Source organism: Hippocampus bargibanti, linkage group LG01, assembly GCF_051943395.1.
Source record: "Hippocampus bargibanti isolate YZ-2025 linkage group LG01, ASM5194339v1, whole genome shotgun sequence".
Classification (NCBI taxonomy): domain Eukaryota; kingdom Metazoa; phylum Chordata; class Actinopteri; order Syngnathiformes; family Syngnathidae; genus Hippocampus; species Hippocampus bargibanti.
The window spans coordinates 27,284,141-27,303,430 of NC_142734.1; the positions used below are offsets into that span (position 1 = coordinate 27,284,141).

The following is a 19,290-nucleotide window of genomic DNA, read 5'->3' on the forward strand; positions in this document are numbered from 1 at the left end:
CTTGGAACATGCCACTCTCGTGTCATTTTCGCACGCAAAAAAAATCTGGCTTTTTCTTTATTTGCTTTTATGTGTTCCATTCACAAAAAACAATTGTACGCTGTTCTAACAAATGCTATGTCTAGCTCAACTATCTGAAAGTCAGAGGGTCCACTCAGATTTCATGACACCAAGTCACTGGGCCGGAATTTGTTATCTACATTGTCATTTGTTAACCAAAGGTGTCATTTTTGGATGTTTGGATCGGAAAGACCTATAAGCCAGAAGGCTGAAAAAAACAAGTCAAAGTCGGGAAATTGAACATTGTTCAATTCAAGAAGCTTTGCACCCATCAGCTCATGAAATTAGCATCAATTTTCATTCTTGTTATAATAATTAGAGTCATACTAAAATGTTGAACATCCTGCAATCGGTTGCTCACTGTACACGCATCCGCAAGCACAACACACATTTGCCCATTGGTCCGCTTCCTCCATCCAGCCCAGGAAATGAAATCAGGCTCAACTGCGCGTGGCGTTAAGGTCCACCCTCTCCATCGTGGTCCTGATCCAGCTCAGGAAGTTTCCCAGGCGTGTGAAGACACCGTATTTGCCCTTGGCCGCGCAGCGCTCACCCCAGCTAAACACGCCGGTTAGGAACCAGGTTCCCCGGTAGTGGACTACGAATGGGCCGCCGCTGTCCCCGCTGCACGCGTCCATGGTGGCATCCACGTAGCCTGCGCAGAACATGTTGTCTGTGATTGGCTGTAAAAAAAGAGTGGGGGGGGGGGGGGGGGATGTTTACCCGGATTTCAACACGCCACTTCAAATTCCTGAAGCACCTGAGAGCTCACCTGCTCTGTCGACTCTGTGCAGGCACGGTGGCTAACCACCGGGAGTGCCACCTTCCTGAGGAATCGAGAGGATCGACGCAGGTAATGGGTGGCCCCCCATCCCGTCACCAGTCCCCGGTTATCCTCCTGAGTAGACACAATAAGAGAAATCAAACATTGTATCCTTCAACATGTGTAACAAGGGTGTCAAAGTCTTTATTTTTTGAGGCGGGTGACATTGTAGTTATGGTTTCCTCTCGGAGGCCCTTATGAATTTGGGGAAGCCATTAGCACAGGGGTGTCAAAGTCATTTTTTGCCAAGGGCCACATTGTAGTTATGGTTTCCTCTCGAGGGCCGTTATGAATTTGGGGAACCCATTAGAATGTTTAAATCCCTTCAAATATGACATATAGAGCACACAGCAAATTAACGAATAACTCTTTTTCAAATCTGAAGTCAAGAATAATGACTTTTATTGTGGTTGACATCCAAAAATATTAAATTTTGGCTCAGATTTTAGCAATCATCATGGAATTTAACAAGTTTGATTTGCTTTCGCGGGCCGAAAAAAATGATGTGGCGGGCCGGATTTGGCCCGCGGGCCTTGACTTTGACACCTTTGCATTAGCATGTTTCATCCCCAGAGTGCATAGCAAATTAATGCATAACTCGTTTTCAAATTTGAAGTCAAGAATAATGACTTTTATTGTGGTTTATTTGGGACAATTTTAAATTTTGGTTTGGACTTTAGCAAGGATAATGGACTTTTCACAAGTTTGATTTGCTTTTGCGGGCCGAATAAAATCATGTGGCGGGCCAGATTTGGCCCCCAGGCCTTGACTTTGACACCTGTATTTTATCTTCTCAGTTCCCTGTATCAAATTTTCAAATTTGAAGTAAAAAATAATGACTATTTTGTGGTTTATACGGCAATTTTAAATTTTTGTTCGGACTTTAGCAAGCAAAAAGGCAATTGACATGCTTGATTTGCTTTCGCGGGCTGAATAAATGATGTGGCGTGCCAGATTTGGCCCCCGGACCTTGACTTTGACACCTGTGATGTAACGATTAGCCAGCTATCTGAATAGGAAGAGAGCTAGCCCGTTCACTCTAGCTAGCTCAATCGATGAACATGAAATTTCACAAGTTAGAATTTCTTTCATGGGCCGAATAAAATGATGTGGCGGGCTAGATTTGGCCCCAGGTCCTGACTTTGAAATTGGTTATGTATCACAAGAAATTATGCCCATTAAAGGACAACTGACGTCTCCAGAGAAGTTGTGTCTATAATTTGTAAAATGGCTTCAAATGACTTCTAATGAGCGTATTTTAATAGGATTCCACCACAAGACTCGCGCTGAATATTCAGGAAGTCTTGTTTTTGAGTTGGTGACGAGTCTGTACGTGATGTCACTAAAGGAACGCCCCTGACCGAAAAAAAGACACATTGTAGCAGTCCTTCCATCACATCAATGTATTTTGCTGTACTTGTTTGGTCTGGGGACTTCGTGTTGCACCCAAAAGCCGCCAGAAGAGGGCGGCCAAGCTCCATATAAGGCATTTATCAGCCTGTGGAAACAGAGGTGGCCACAGGAGGTCGCCATTTTGTGCCTCTTTTCTGGGTGAGACATTTCCCCAAATGTTGCCTCAAAATGGCACAAAATAAATTCTTTAATCGATTGCAAACATGTATGCTTTCCTCTTCAGAACTATTTGAATCATATTCATAACTGGATGTGTAACAAGAAAGCATATTTTCCGAATCTGAAGCCATTGTTTTGATTCTTCAGCAATGCAAGACGTCTTGGCGTGACGTCACGAACTGGGGGCGGGACTTTCTGAAAATGCCCAATTCACAGCTCAATTTTTTTGCAGATTTTGGACACTTTAAGTCATTTTTATTGGTGTTTTGCATTTGAATAAAAATATAATGCGTGGTTGGGGTATTTTACATGCTATCAAACGTTTTTGTGATGTCAGTTAAAAAACAAAAAAGTGACGTTGGTTGTCCTGTAAGGTTCTGAACAGAAATGACGATCGAGGATGAAGTATCTTTGATGCGTGGTCACCTTCAGCAGGTATTTGGACAGGTGGAGGTCGGGCAAGCAGGCGGGTATGGCGGTGGGCCCCCTGACGACAGGTCGGGCGAGGTAAACCAGAGCCACATCACTGTCCATGGTGAATTCGTGGAAGTGGGGATGAGGCAGAACACGCTCGACCGCAATGGTCTGCTCGCCGAGATCGCTGCGCTGCTTGTCGTTGTCGCCTTCGGGTACAACACAAACTTATGACACCGTGTTACAAATTGTAGCTGATAAATATTTAGACGGGTCCAATCCCTAGTCCACAAAGTGAAAAAAAAGCTTTCAGTAGCCACACTGGCAGGGTTTTTAAACACAGATTCGACACTTCTGTAAATACATTGTATGAATCAACTGGCTTGTACGAATTTCCCACAATGCATTTTCAGTTGCCATTTTGGTCGAGGCATGTAGGAGAGTTATTGTTTACTCAAGGCCGAACTCTTGCTGCAAAGATTTTGTTGAAAATTTGACTTGTAGCCGAGACATATTTTTAAATAATACTTCACGCTGTGGCTAAAGGTTAGCCTAAATATATTTCATGCGTGAGGGTGTCGCGTTGACCTATAGTGACGTGGTGAGCCGTCTGCTGGAAGCAGTGAGCAGCTGAGACCACCCAGCGATTTGACACCAGCGTTCCTCCGCAGAATCCGTACCCGTCAGCACGATGGATGAGAACCTGAAGGCAGCAGAGATGTAAGTCATGTGACTCAGAAGTCAGTCTCAAGTTTTACTAAACGCCGCCTCTGGTGGAAACGTAAGGCGTGTCCTTTTCGCTTCCCTGAAACGGAATTCCGCACCTGCCAGGGACTCCCTCCCAGCTTCTCCAAGGCTCCTCCCACAATGCGAGGACTGAGTGACTCTCCGACATCTTGTGAAGAGTTGAAGCGGTTGCTGCGGTCACCATCCAAGATGTCGGCCGTTTCCACGGTAACGTTGGCATCCTGCAAGATGTCGTCCGTTTCCACGGTGAAATTGGCGTCATCCAAGAGGAGGTCCGTCTCTGCCGTGAAGTTGGCATCGGACCCGGAGGGGCTCCAGAAGAGGGCACGACCCTGCTGCAACATCGCCGCCTGCTGGATGCCGCAGGGAAAGGCCACTGAACGCATGCAAAGACAAATCATACCATCAACCCACAACAGATTTTATCTACCTATCCATCTATCCATCTATCCATCTATCCACCTATCCATCAATCCATCTAACCATTTATCTATTTATTTATTTATACCTAGACCTTGATGTCTTTTTGTGCTGTATGTCACGCATATTAGCATCTTTGACAATAAAGCTGACTTTGACTTTGAGTGTGTCTCTTTGCGTGTGTGTGCCCGTTTGTTGTTCACACAGGTGTGGGTCACTGATGTCTGTGGTACTGTACCTGTCTTGGAGCAACTGCGTCCATCAGACTCCAGCTTGAAGCCGTCAGCGCATCCACATTGAACAGCAGTGCCCCCTGGCAGGTCAGTGCAGTACTGCAGGCAGCCGCCGTTTCTATAGGCGCACGATGACACCTCTGCAGGCATACAAAAATCATACACTTTGAAACTTTCAGACATTTAAACACGCAGATTTAAATATGCATGGAAAACATTTCACACACGCACACATCCAATCTCACACTTTCACACACGCACGCACACACACACATTCCTGTTTTAAAGATTTTGTGAGGTCCGGATAACTCCAGCTAAGGAGTGAGGACCACCGTTGCTGATAAGTTTAGAGAAGAACTAGTTTTACATTTGAACACTAAATGTCACCCATTTCCCACTTCAACATCTTTAAAAACAAAGAACTAAAAAGTGGGCTTGAAACTAAAATAATAGCAGCAGTGAGGTTTCTGAATGATTACATTCAAAGTCCTCACCCCTGTAGTAAATTGGGTCAAAATATCATTTTACTTTTTGTGCTATGAACCTTTTCCTCTCGTTAACCACGCACACACACACAGTGAGTAAAAAATGTGTGTATCCAAGTGAAATGAAAATAAACACAAAAAAAAACATTTTGGGTGAATTTGTGAGGACCTCTCTGAAACTTTAACAGATGCAGATATACCTCGAGACCCTCTAGAAGTCTTTAGAATGAAAAACTTGTGAGCCAAAAGGTCCTGACTTGTCAAAAATGTCCTCACTACGTATGGTATAAAATGTTAGTTGTCCTCACAAGACTAGTCATACAAACACACACACACAATTTCACACACACACACACACACACACACACACACACACACACACACACACACACACACACACACACACACACACACACACACACACACACACACACACACACACACACACACACACACACACACTATACACACACACACACACACACACATACATATACAAACACACACACACATAAACGTTTATGCACTAGCGATGGGACAGTACTGTATTGGTCGTTGGTAGAGAGGAAAATATGTCCTTGTTTTTTTTCCCGGATTTTGTGAATCACTTTTCATTGACTCGATTGTGTCTGGTTGTACACATACACATTGTTCTATTTTATCATTGCATTCATTTAACTTTGAAAAAAATGTTAAGGGAAGATGGTACCATGTTCCCTGTCTCCAAAATACGACAAAATAAACAAACGCTGGGTGATGGCTGGGTTGGTGAGTTTTATTATTTGGTCAACATAGACCAGTTATCAGGACTATCCGGGCCCTTGTATATTCACAAACACAGGTGTTAGCAAATAAAAAAATGTCATGCATATTAGCATATTTTACAATAAAGTTGACTTTGACTTGAAAATGATTCGAGGACGCAAGGCAAGCGGTCGTTGTAGTTACCCAAGTGGCAGGTGCTGCCATGGTATTGGGGCGGGCACAGGCAGAGGAAATCTCCGCGCTCCAGCACGCACTTGCCACCATTCACGCAGGGATTGGTGGCGCACGGATTCAAGCCTGCAGAAGTGGCGGAACCTCATTAACTTTCCGTTCGTGTCATCACTTCCTGCTTTGGGATGGACTCACTCGTGTACCGGAACCAGAACTCCAGCTGGGGAGTGACAGCAGACTATAGCGGCATATCACGGCAGTATTGTTTTGAGACAAGAAAGCGAGTCTCACCGTCTTCTCCTGAGACTGGAAAATCTCGGCGGCCTCCTCCTGGGAGCAACGTTCCTCATGGCATTCCCGCTCCAAGTCACCAGGAAACATTTCTTCCAGCAGCATGGCATTTGCTCGCCGCCTCCTTGCAGCGGCGGGCGAGCGCAAGATCTGCTCGGCAGAGTTGCGCCCCAGGAACATGGAGGCGGCGGACGTCAGCGTCGGATGAGCCTCGCTTTTGCTCTCCATCAGGGCGGCGCTGAGCAGCAGTAGTGAGCTTGTCGTGGCGATAATTGTCAGCATGTCTGCGAAGAACTGAGATCACCTGGATGGTCGTTTGGTAAATCCTGAAGAAAGAATGGGCCAATATGGAAGATGTTTGAAAAGAAAGAAGCATGGGTGGCTTTCATGTTGGAAGAAAGGAAGAAGGATGCTTGGTTGTGGTGGGAGTGATTTCTAAAATGGTGATTGAAACGTCATTCCACATCCAGGAGAGGATGTCAGGAACATATGTATTCAAATGTAGTGTTCGTAAACATATAACCAACGGTAGAGGCGTGGGGGGTGGGCAATGAGGGAGTTGCCATCTTGTACGTACATGTATATCAGAATCAGAATCAGAATCAGAATCATCTTTATTGCCAAGTATGTAGAACACACAAGGAATATGAATATGATAGTTGGTCATGTGAAGCACTTTGTTACAGCTTCAGCTTCAGCTGTTGTTAAAGTGCTATATAAATCAATATGTATTGTATTGTATTGTATTGTATTGTATTGTATTATAAAAGCGCTTCCGCTTAGCACGTAATTTACACAGTCTTTGAATTTACCGGACTTACTTTGTTTTACCTGTCATTTCAAGATTAGAAAACAAACAATACGATCATCAAATGAACTCTGAACTTTGTTTGTTTGACGAAGGGAAGACAGAGTAGGAGTAATATGCTCCCTCTTATGTGTACCTGTGAAGAAGTGAAGCAGCGGCATTATAGACCAACTGGAATGGAGGATTGAGTGACATGTTTGATTTTCACATCACGATCAATCAAGCTAAATTGCCTTGACTTGAGTGTTATTTTGTCTTGGATGCTTGTGCCTTTTTTTTGTCTTTCTCAGGAATTCGTTGAATTGTGCTGTCACAATCTATAATCCCGCGAGATGAATTTACTCGTATAAATGTACCAAAACCAGTGGTTTAGATATGGATGCCCGTTTTGTCCCAACTGGAGAACATAAACGCTTGGATGGCACTGAACGTATTAAACTTCTTATTGGACGAGACCAAAGTTCTCTAACCACACGTGAGAACGAACACTAGCAACGTATTCGAGGTATTGTTTCCACCTTCATATTTGTTCAGTTCAAACCAAATTAGAAAGGAAAGGGGGCTGGTAAATGTCGCACACTCTGAGTAGCGTATTTCTATGTAACAAAACGAAGAAAATGGCGCAAAAATATAAATGCTGACCTACCTGGTGTCTCCGCAAAATTTATTGACATTCGGTGTTACTTTGGAGCTAAAACAGCAGTTCGGTTAATCGTTAGCTCTAAGTCAAACATGGATGTGCTCGATGTGTGACGTCATCGGCGCGACGTGTTTTGGAGACGCATCATTTCGATATTTGACAAAAATTAACAACAAAACATCTTAAATGCTTCTGAAAATTGAAAACAACGTTAACCAAAATACAGTGATCCCTCAGCTTACAAACTTAATTGGTTCCCAGAAAGTGGGTGTAAGGCGAAATGTTCGTCTGCCAAATCATTTATTTCCCATAAGAAACCATTAAAAATGAGAATAAAACATAATTTCCGACGAAATAAGCCTTAAAACTACACTAAATATACCTTATTTTATGTATAATAAATGTGCTATTGTATTGCAATTAAAGAAATAAACTGTACCTTTTAATAAAGTCGTTTTATTTACCTTTGGGATGGTCGTTGATGTAGTTGCCTCTTGATGATATCCGAGTGAAGTTGCCGTGCATTCTTGGCGATAGTACCTTCACTCACACAGTACCCTGCTAGCTGCTTTTTGTTAAACCAAATCAACAGACGTTTTTCAACCTCTTCTATTGCCTGAGATCATTGCTTATACAACACAGAAACACCCTTTGCCACACGTTGCAATGGTCGACTTAGCATACTGGTACTGGGACGCTAGGTCACACAAACGTACACCTTGTTCGTGTTTTTCGATGATCTCCTTCTTCTGCTCGACCGTAATTTTCTTTAGTGTCTTCTTCGGCTTAACACTAGCCTGTGGTGGGGTCTTTTTCGGTCCCATAATAGCAAAAGTACTCCACTCTATAACAAACCACGTCTGCACTCAAAGAAAAGGAGGGCGGGGTTAGGACTAGTCCACCAGCCAACACCTCGTTCGTGTTTTTCGATGATCTCCTTCTTCTGCTCGACCGTAATTTTCTTTTGTGTCCTCTTCAGTTTAACACTATAGCCTGTGATGGGGTCTTTTTCGGTCCCATAATAGTAAAAGTACTCCACTCGATAACAAATCACGGGGTGACAAAAACTAGTCCAACAGCCACCGTGATCTCTATCTTCTGCTCGATCGTTATTTTCTCTAATGTCTTCTTTGTCTTAACACTAGCCTGTGGTGGGGTCTTTTTCGGTCCCATAAGAGCAAAAGTACTCCACTCAATAACAAACCACATCTGCACTCAAAGAAAGGTGGTGACGAAAACTCGTCCGCCAGCCACCGTAGCGCTGTGTGGTTTGGTTCGTCGGCCGAAAACTAGTTCGTATGCCAAGATTATATTCTTGCGAATCTAATGTTCGTAAGGCGAAAAGTTCGTCAGCTAAAGCGTTTGTAAGCTGACGTATCGGCGTACTCCAATTCAAAAACAAATTCTTTTTCCTCCAACCGCTGTAAAAATTACCAAGCACAGAAACGACATTTCGCTTTTGACCTAAGCCGGCTTTATTGCGAAAAATAAAATGTTTGCAAACACAGAAAGCTGCAACGTTAGAAAAATAAATAAAAGGTATCATCGTCTTTTCACGCTCCACACATGTAAACATTCACTTTCGATTCGTCCACATCATTACGGTGGCTTTGAGCTTTGACGTTCGATTCTAAAGGTGCGCGACGAAGCGGAACAGGAAGTGACATCACGACATGGGGTGAAGCTAGACAGCACGGCGAATCAAGTTGTTTTTTTCCGGCTCCAAGAAATCGTCCAGCAGCGCATCCGTCACCTTTTGGAGTTCTGCCTCCAAGCCAGAGGGGTCACTACAATCCAATCGAAAGGAAGGAAAGGAACGTCACACTCTGATTGGGTCGTTCGGTCAAACGTCTGAATGGTCCTTTGTTTTTATTGGATAACTATTTCACACTAACTCATTCACTGCCATTCACAAATTTATTTGGGAATTGAAAATATGACGTAGAGTTCCATTCCCGATTTTTTTTGGGTTTAGTTTTTTCTTGTGTGGGTGCCGATAAAGCACTGGCCATGGCCTCTGGCAATGTTTTTTTTCCTTTCCACAAGAGGGCAGCATTTCCCTTTTTTCCATGTTAGCGCTTTATTCCAGCTTCAGCTGTTAAAGCCTTATATAAACCAACATTTATGGATTGCATTGTATTTTGGACAGCCACCCTCATTTCAAGTTCATATAACTCCAGATAATTTAGGAATTAACTTGTTCTTTCTGATGAAAGAAGAGAGTCTAAGGTTTCTTATGCTGCATTGAATGTTTATGTAGTCCTAAAACTCAATATTCTATGGGTCCTGGTACTTGAGTGAGAATGACAAATACCCTGGCATTGGAGTGGACACATTTTTGGACATCGTCTGGCAGTGAATGAGTTAAAGGACAACCGACACCATTTTTTTTGTTTCCTAACTGAGATCAGAAAAACGTTTTATAGCATCTAAAATACCCAAAACACGCAGGCTGATATTTTTAGTCAAGACACAAACACATACTAAACAAATTCTGCTAGTTTGCAAAATATGAGATTAGCAATAAAATGCACCACTTTCTTGGATCCATCTCGGGGAGCAGCCATTTAGCCGCTTGCTGTGGACCAAAAATGACATCACAGTCGCTCAAGGACCGACCAATCAGGCCATTCACAAGCTCAGCTCTGATTTGTTGTTTCCTGAGCGACTGTCATGTCATTTTTTGGTCGATGGCAACGAGCAAAATGGCGGAGGGCTATCTGGTTGAGCGATCCGTCAATGTGTCCACGCCCACCAAATTTTAGTTTTGACCAATCGCGGCAACAGATAAAAATGTCATCGGCGTAGAAGTCATTTGAAGTGATTTTACAAATTATGGAAACAACTTGTCCGGAGGCGTCTGTTGTCCTTTAAGGGGCGTGGCCTTGTGAGGGACATCGGGAGGGTGGTGCCTCGTCTTCATTTATGTTTCTGGATGTGAATTCTGCGAGTGTTTTCATGTAATACTTGTTCAATAAATGGCTGAAAATGCATTGGCGAGTGGGCTGGGGGTGAATCATTGTCATTGGTTGACAGGTTTAGAACACAAAAATGAGGATGGTGTCACCTGGTTCCAGGCGCGGTACACAATTCAGTGTAAATTTTGATTTTGGGTTCGGTGCCGCTCGTCCGCAGTGTGGCTACAATGCCGTTCTCCAGTGTGAAGGTGATCATGTGTCCGCTCCTGCTCACGGGAAGGACCTGAGCCGGGAAACCAGGGGAAAAGCTTAGTGGCGGGTGGGACGGGAGAACGATGGGGGGTAGAAAAGCAGTAAAAAAAGAAAGACCAAGGAAGGAATGAAGGGAAAAAAAGGATACAAAGAAGGAGAGGACGGATGGAGAACAATGAAGGAAGACGACAAGCGAAGAGAGGGAAATGGAGGAAACACAAGGAGGAAGTGATAAAGAAGGAATGAAGAGGGAAGAAGGAAGAAAGGAAGGAATAGGGAAATGGAAAAAAACAGTCCGAGTAAGAAGACGCAATACCGAGCGGTTGTCCGCTTGGCTGCTATCAAATCCCCTATTGACGTCTCTCACGTGGATGACGCGTATCCCACCGCAGGCGGCGGGATATGAGCCGTCGCCGTCGCCGCTAAAGTCTCGGAGGCGAGCGAAAATGCGGCCAATGGTCACGCCGTCGTTGCAGATGACGTATGACGTTCGCGACATGTGATGGCCGTACCTGCGCAAGGCAAGTTGACAAGGTGGGGGCAGCCGTTCGGACACACAGGAAGTTCCATGTGCTTGGCGGGAAGCGTCCTTACATTTGATAGATGTTGTCCAGCTGCTGTTGGAGACCGAGATTCCGGTCACGGAGATAGGCCGCCATCTCGGCCACCACGACGGCAGTGCTCACCCCGTCCTTCTCGGGAATGCCACTGCCGCACAGGAACCCTGCGGTGTTGTGAAAGCGCTACATAAATCAAGATGTATTGCAGTGTCTGAAACTCGTGACAAAAAGTTAGCGGACACCCGGGCAGACAACTCTGAAAAGTTGCCTGCCCGGCCATAAAGTTACCTGCCCCATTTTTCACAACTTTAAACACAATAAGACAGGGGTGTCAAAGTCATTTTTTGCCGCGGGCCACATTGTAGTTATGGTTTCCTCTCAAGGGTCGTTATGAATTTGGGGAACCCATTAGAATGTTTAAATCCCTTCAAATATTACATATAGAGCACACAGCAAATTAATGAATAACTCGTTTTCAAATCTGAAGTCAAGAATAATGACTTTTATTGTGGTTGACATCCAAAAATATGAAATTTTGGCTCAGATTTTAGCAATCATCATGGAATTTAACAAGTATCATTTGCTTTCGCGGGCCGAAAAAAATGATGTGGCGGGCCGGATTTGGCCCGCGGGCCTTGACTTTGACACCTGTGCAATAAGACAACTAATCGCAAAAAAAAAACATTGTTGCTATATATAAAGGATTTTTTTTTTAATTAAGGAAGTACTTACCACAAATGCTCCCTTGCTTAATTTATGGTAAATATCCCTTGTTGAAGATTTTGCTCCAGTTGTCGTTTGTCGTCAATGCAATGTTTGTGTTGCTTTGTCTGCTCAAAGCCACATGGACTCCTCTTTCTAAGCGCCTTTCAAAACTCAAAAAACTCACTTTTCAATCACGGTATAGTCACGGTAAACAAACATTTGTTTGGCAATTTGCATTCTCGGCACAGCAGCCAATCAGAAGCCTGTTTCATGCACATTTGGCAATTTGCATACTCGGCACGGCAACCAATCAGAAGCCTGTTTTGTGCTTCGGACTATACCGTGACTGAAAAGTGTACTTGAAAGTTTTGAAAGCTTAGAAAGAGGAGTCCACGTGGCTTGAAGCGGTTTGCTTGTAGCTTTTGCTTTATTGAATAAAACAAATGTTTGATTTGAAAATAATCATTTTTTGTTTTTTTTTCTTGAAGAAGTTGTCGGCCACCCTGGCCGAGACATTTTGAAAGTTGTACGCCCAACGTAAAAGTTGTACGCCCCGGGCCTCCGCGCAGACGTTCTTTCAAACACTGTGTATTGTATTGTATTGTATTGTATTGTATTGTATTGTATTGTATTGTATTGTATTGTATTGTATTGTATTGTGTTGTATTGTATCGTATTGTATTGCATTGTATTGTATTGTAAATACCGATAGATTCCTCAAAGGCAAACAAGACGGTCTTTCCCTCTGCTACGAGGGCCTGAATTCTGTTGCCGATCCACTTGAAGCCTGGAAGTGTTTCCTGTTGACGAGAAAATGTTTAAGTTCTTCACTTACATAGCACGGACTGAGTGATGGGAGAAGGAAGCTTCATGAGGCTTTTTTGACTCCCCTCGATGGGGCTCTTCATTTAGTGCAACGCAAATGTGTTACGATCCGATTGCGTCTTGAAAACAAGAGCGCCATCTAGAAGAGTAAAAAAACGATCACGAGTGCTTCATGAAGCTTCACTTGGCCATCGCGAAGCTTCACTTGTCCACCACTCAGATGAGTACCCTGCGAGGACTCACCTCAACATGAAATCCTTCTTGCCGGGCCAGCGAGTGGAGGATCCTGGAAGAGACGGCGGTGGTGAGCATGTAGACATCCCGTAAGTCGGCGCCGTCGCCAGCCGCGTTCTTCCACGACGACAACATCCACCACGCGAGCAAGGCTGCCAGCTCGTTTCCCGAGAACACCTTCCACTCGCCCCCGTCGCTCAGCTCCGCCACCGCCAGGCGGTCGGCGTCCGGATCGGTCGCCAGGACCACAGCGGCCTTCTCCCGCTCGGCCAGACGAAAAGACAGCTCCTGGAAAGGTGACGTCGGGAAGAAGAAGAAGTAGAAAAAGAAGATGAGGAAGAAGAAGAGGAAGAAGAGGAAGAAGAAGAGGGGGGAGGGGAAGGAGAAGAAAAATAAGAGGAAGAGGAAGAAGAAAAAACAGAGGAGGATGAAGAAGAGGAAGAGGAGGAAAAGGAAGAAGGAGAAGAAAGACAAGAAGAGGGAGAGGAAGAGAAAGAAGAGAGCAATGAGAAGAAGAGCAAGGAGAAGAGGAGGAATAAGAAGAGGGGGAAGAGGAGGAAGAAGGAGAAGAAAGAGAAGAGGAAGAAGAGAAAGATGAAGAAGAAGAAGAAGAAGAAGAAGAGGAAGAAGAAGAAGAAGAGAAAGAAGCGGAAGATAGGAGAGAGAAAAAGAATTAAAGAAGAAGAGGAAGAATAAGAAGAGGATAAAGAATAGGAAGAAGAGAGAGAAGAAAAGGAAGAAAAGGAAGAGAAAGAAGAAGAGGAAGAAGAAGAAGAAGTGAAAGAATAGAAAGAAGAAGAAAAAGAAGAAAATGAGAAAGAAGCGAAAGAAGAGAGAGAAGAAGAATTAAAGGAAGAAGAGAAGGAAGAATAAGAAGAGGATAAAGAAGAGGAAGAAGAGAGAGAAGAAGAAAAGGAGGAAGAATAAGAAGAGGAAGAAGAAGGAGAAGAAAAAAAAAGAAAAAGAAAAAAAAGGAGAAGAAGAAAAAGAAAAAGAAGAAAAAGAAAAAGAAAAAGAAAAAGAAAAAGAAAAAGAAGGAGAAGGAGACGGAGACGGAGAAGGAGAAGGAGAAGGAGAAGGAGAAGAAGAAGAAGAGAGAGAAGAAAAGGAAGAAAAGGAAGAGAAAGAAGAAGAGGAACAAGAAGAAGAAGTGAAAGAATAGAAAGAAGAAGAAAAAGAAGAAAAAGAGAAAGAAGCGGAAGAAGAGAGAGAAGAAGAATTAAAGGAAGAAGAGAAGGAAGAATAAGAAGAGGATAAAGAAGAGGAAGAAGAGAGAGAAGAAGAAAAGGAGGAAGAATAAGAAGAGGATGAAGAGAGAGAAGAGGAAGAAGAAGGAGAAGAAAAAAAAGAAAAAGAAAAAAAGGAGAAGAAGAAAAAGAAAAAGAAGAAAAAGAAGGAGAAGGAGACGGAGGAGAAGAAGAAGAAGAAGAAGAAGAAGAAGAAGAAGAAGAAGAAGAAGAAGAAGAAGAAGAAGAAGAAGAAGAAGAAGAAGAAGAAGAAGAAGAAGAAGAAGAAGAAGAAGAAGAAGAAGAAGATGGCGTCCTACCAGGACCGAGTGTCCCTCTTCAGGATTGGGAAGGTGGACGGTCGGGAATTGAGGGTCAGGGTCTTTCTGCTCTGGGACGGCAACGGGCGGCGAAACAAAGCCGAAGGTGGCGAAAGCGCGTCGGACAAAGTCGTGAGCAACGCCGTGGAAAGACGAGTGCACGAACTTCAGCTGGCATCTCGAATTGGCCTCCCTGCACACACGCACACCACACGTCAACACCGCCGCCATCAGCCGCAAATGTGGACGTTTTTCACAAAGATGCCAAATGAGTCGTTCCCATAGCAACCAGGATGCTGCAAGTGGGTCGTTGCCATGGCCACAACAGCAAAGCTACACCCTCCGGTGCCGCGGTCGATCTGCCGTATCCGTGGCAACCATTCCAGAGCTAGCGTTTTCACGATGACCCAGCTGTAAATATGCTGTTGCCACGGCAACGACTGCAAATGGGATTACCGAGGCCAGGGCTGTATATGAGATTGCCACCGCAATGTGCTGTTACCATGGCAACCCTGCCAGTCTCCCCTTAACTCATTTTACGCCAAGTGTTCTGTCTTATTGCTGTTTTTAATGTCTTTCTTGACGTTAACTCTTCCGTTACAGCTGCAGATGTTGTGAATGCTCTCCACGTTGCCACGGTAACAACAGGAAAACGGGTTATTTCTTTTGTTCCTATAACAACAACAACATGAAAAAAATTTGTTTGTCCATTACATCCTTCTCACCTGTGCCAGCAGAGGCGGGCGACGGACCGCATGAAGGCGGCGTCGACGCGCCCCAGGGGGTCGCTCCTCAGCGGGCTGCGCTGTGCCAGCCCGACGTCCCAACAGGCGTCGCTCCAGGGCTCCCGATGCTCCTTCGCGTTAGCAATAATGGCGCCGTCATGCGGCGCCGTCACCTGAGCGCCGTTGCGCCAGTACACCTTGTAGCCGTTATCTTCTTTGGGATTGTGAGACGCCGTGATCATCACGCCCGCCGCCGCGCCCAGTTCCTGGACGGCGAAGGGCTACAAGACACGCGACGGAATCAACGCGGGCACTGGCGAAAATCTCGTTAGGAGAAGTTACGTCTGCTCACCACGTACGGCGTCGGCACGTAGCCGGAGAAGAGATGCACGCGGACGTCCCTGCTCAGCATCACGGCCGCCGTTAGCGACGCCAGCCTGCGAAGATCACACCGCTACATTACAATGACAACGCACATTGCGCGGAATGCAACGCGGCGTGTCCCCGGCAGCAAAACAAAACATGTTGTTTCCATGGTGACCGCCTGTTCAGCATCCGCAGCCATTTCCACGGCAACACGTGCACCCGTAACTTCATTCCCATGGTAACATATAATGCCAAATGTGATTTCAATAGCAACGCGCAACAGGACAACCGACGGCGCGAGCAAATTGTCGTTTCCATGGCAACAACTGTCGAGCCGCCGTTTTGATAGCAACATCTAAAAATAAAAAGCTAACGGCACAGTGTCAAAGATGCTGTTTCTATGGCAGCAACATGGAAACAAGACGTTTCCATGGAAACAACTATCAAGCAGCTCTTTAAAAGTCAATATCACGTTTACCCATGTTGATAGCAACATCTATTAAAAAAAAGCTAACGGCACAGTGACCAATATGCTGTTTCTACGGGAACAACATGTAAACAGGATGTTTCCATAACAACAGACGATGTAACTTTACTGACCTTTGACTGCTGCAGCCGCTCTCGGGCTGCCCCCTGGTGTCAAAGCCCACCACGACCCCCCTGTGGGCCACGTCTGGAATACTCTTGAGCAGGTAGGCGCACAACCCCTGCGACACAAACACAAACATGACAACAAAAACAAAAAATAGATATCCACATCAAGACAACACTGACCTGTGTGGACTGGATGACGGTGAGGTCGTTGATGCGGTTAAAGCCCGCACCCATCGGCGCTCTCAGACCGGCGGTGCCAAACGTCAACGTGGAGCAGAACCGGCGCTGCAGCTCGGACAAGCTCGCCGACCCGAGCAAGGCCAGCGTCTGCGCACGAGTCCACTCGTTCTGAAAAACAACGCAAAAAAAAAAGTAAGCTATGGGTTGTTTTTGAAGTGTTTTAGATAATATTATTTTTTGAGCTTGAAGTACGCAGCGCGTACTGTAACACTTTTTGTATCCTCCACATGAGTATTTATTTTAAACTAAAACTAATACTAATACTTGGATAATTTAAAGGACAACCGACACCATTTTTTTTGTTTCCTAACTGTCATCAGAAAAACGTTTTACAGCATCTAAAATACCCAAAACACGCAGGCTGATATTTTTGGTCAAATGCAAAACACCAATAAAAATGAGTTAAAGTGTCCTAAAACTACTTATAAATGACCTCGGAGATGGCGAGTTTCAGAAAGTCCCGCCCCCTTGTCTGTGACGTCACGCGAGGATGTCTTTCCTTGCTGTAGAATCAAAACAATGGCTTCAGATTTGGAGAAGATGCTTTCTTGTTACTCATCCAGTTATGAATATGATTGAAATAGTTCTGAAGAGGAAAGCATAAATGTTTGCAATCGATTAAAGGAGTCCTCCCATATCAATTCGAGCTGTCAAGGACAGCATGTAGTGTCCCAGAAAATGCACAAGATGGTGCACAAGCTCCGTTGAAAATAGACCGATTTGTCTGCTGGGAATTTGTGTCAACTAGTATCAAATAGTAGTCTTGGTGCAACACACAACGATTCACCGTCGCGTTATTTATGTGTTTTCCTTCTAATTTCGCCATCAACACGGATCAACACGAAGTTTTCAGACCAAACAAAGTACCCAAAATGCATTGTGTGTCGCTTTCTCAGTCAGGGGTGTTCCTTCAGTGACGTCACGTCAGGAATCATCACCAACTTGAAAACAAGACTTGCTGAATATTCAGTGCAAGTCTTAAAACGTAAAATATAGCTATATGTGGTGGAATCTTTGTAAAATACGCTCAGTAGAAGGCATTTGAAGTGATTTTACAAATTATGGAAACAACTTGTCCAGAGGCGTCGGTTGTCCTTTAAATCAAAGGTGTCAAAGTTATTGCCACGGGCCACATTGAAGTTACGGTTTCTTCTCGGGGGCCTTTATGAATTTGGGGAAGCCATTAGAATGTTTCATCCCCTCCACATATTACATCGGGAGCGCACAAGTAATTAATGAATAACTAGTTTTAAAATTTGAATTAAAAAATTTAAAAATCACAAGTTTGATTCACTTTCATGGGCCGAATAAAATGAGGTGGTGGGCCAGAAATGGCCCTCGGGCCTTGACTTTGACACCAGTGTTTTAAATCCTCCACACATTTTTTTAAAACTAAAACTAATACTGAAACTAATGGAATGTTCTGGATGATTTAAATTATGTCTTTTTGTGATTTGCATTCGCATTTTTTAAACATGAATGAATTTTTAAATAAATTGCCCGTTTAAAAAAAATGGCATGACCTATAATTCTCTTGACCATCCATTAATTGTGAGCGTGTGTGTGTGTGTGTGTGTGTGTGTGTGTGTGTGTGTGTGTGTGTGTGTGTGTGTGTGTGTGTGTGTGTGTGCGTACGTGTGCGTGCACGCGCCCCGTGTCAAATGACGCGTAAGTAAAATGAGCAATTGACATTTGCACCAAAGGTTATCAGAGTTTATGACCTTTTCTAAAGAAGCTAGGAGGCGCAGGACTTTCATTTTCCGGCCACTTTCCAGAAGATTTAGTAGCTCTTGCAAACATTCGTTTTGTTGTTGGCACAAATTTAAGCCACGTCAATAAAATAAAACGTTTTTTGTCATCTCGTTTGGGAAAGAGGTCCGAGATTCTCGTTGTATTTTTTTGGGGGGGGGGGGGGGATGAGGCTTTGGTTTTGAAGGACTGATCACGTGACAGTTCGCCTCTCACCCTGTTTTTGTCTACAATCAGGCACACGTGACTCGCGAAGCTTGTTGGTGAGGTCAATGAAAGTGCGTGGCGGCAACCGCTGTGATTGACGGGCGGGGCGGGTGACGTTTGACTTGAAAGCTCACCTTGTCCCAGAGCATCCAGCGCCGCAGCGCCTCGTCCACCTTCTCATCGCCGCTGCTCGGCGTCCTCCGCTCGGCCTCCGCGGCTCCGTCGTCCCGCTCAGCGTCGCCCATGCCGACCCGAGACTGGCGAGCTAAATACCATAGTGACCACGTTACGATGGTATTGCTAAAGCTAATTGCTTAGTCGGACGCTAAATTGATCGGCTGCGTCAACGAAAATAAAATAAATGAAAAAAAAACCAAAACCAACCCCAACCCAAAAAGTTGGCCAGTCAAGTGTTTGCAAGTCAGCACCGTTTCCGGTTATCTTTCAAAATAAAATATTAGCCCTTAAACTTGTGAACGGCAAATACCGTTGACATCAACCGACATCACTTTTTTGTGTTTCCTAACTACACCAGAAAAACGTTTTATAGCATCTAAAATACCCAAAACACGCAGTATGATATTTTTAGTCAAATGCAAAACACCAATAAAAATGACTAAAAGTGTCCAAAATCTGCAACAACAAAAAAAAGAACCCGGAAGTGGCCAGTTTCAGAAGGTCCCGCCCCCTTGTTTGTGGCGTCACCCGAAGACGTCTTGCCTTCCTGGAGAAACAAGTCAGTTAGGAAACACAAAAATGGTGTTGGTTGTCCTTTAAGATAGTGTATAAAAGCAATACAAGAATAATGTGCACAAAAATGGCATGTCATATTTTATGCATGAATTATTAGAATTTTTATGGAGAGCTCATGTCCTCCAGTTTTGGAATGACCCATATAGAATGTATCAAATTAGCAAGCAGGATATAAAATTATGGGGGG

General features: G+C 44.3%; 2 protein-coding genes across 3 annotated transcripts; both read right to left on the reverse strand.

The window, feature by feature from the left end:
- Window positions 1-22: 22 nt before the first annotated feature.
- On the reverse strand, window positions 23-7,530 carry LOC148903669 (coagulation factor X). Of its 2 annotated transcripts, none has more exons than XM_089006568.1 (10): window positions 7,436-7,527; window positions 5,982-6,307; window positions 5,886-5,910; window positions 5,703-5,816; window positions 4,275-4,409; window positions 3,694-3,992; window positions 3,458-3,572; window positions 2,882-3,078; window positions 833-958; window positions 23-743 (listed from the first exon to the last, which is right to left on the reverse strand). In XM_089006568.1, the coding sequence occupies exons 2-10, from the start codon at window positions 6,261-6,263 to the stop codon at window positions 501-503; spliced, it is 1,536 nt and encodes a 511-aa protein (XP_088862694.1). In that variant the 5' UTR covers window positions 6,264-6,307; window positions 7,436-7,527; the 3' UTR covers window positions 23-500. The 2 variants fall into 2 exon arrangements, with proteins under 2 accessions (XP_088862694.1, XP_088862702.1); XM_089006576.1 differs by having other exon boundaries at window positions 525-715; window positions 7,436-7,530.
- Window positions 7,531-8,886: 1,356 nt separating this feature from the next.
- On the reverse strand, window positions 8,887-18,788 carry pgm2l1 (phosphoglucomutase 2-like 1). The gene is made up of 12 exons (XM_089006610.1): window positions 18,485-18,788; window positions 16,335-16,502; window positions 16,161-16,267; window positions 15,547-15,631; window positions 15,195-15,475; window positions 14,470-14,662; window positions 12,933-13,211; window positions 12,571-12,664; window positions 11,194-11,323; window positions 10,916-11,111; window positions 10,497-10,630; window positions 8,887-9,216 (listed from the first exon to the last, which is right to left on the reverse strand). The coding sequence occupies exons 1-12, from the start codon at window positions 18,593-18,595 to the stop codon at window positions 9,114-9,116; spliced, it is 1,881 nt and encodes a 626-aa protein (XP_088862736.1). The 5' UTR covers window positions 18,596-18,788; the 3' UTR covers window positions 8,887-9,113.
- Window positions 18,789-19,290: the final 502 nt, after the last annotated feature.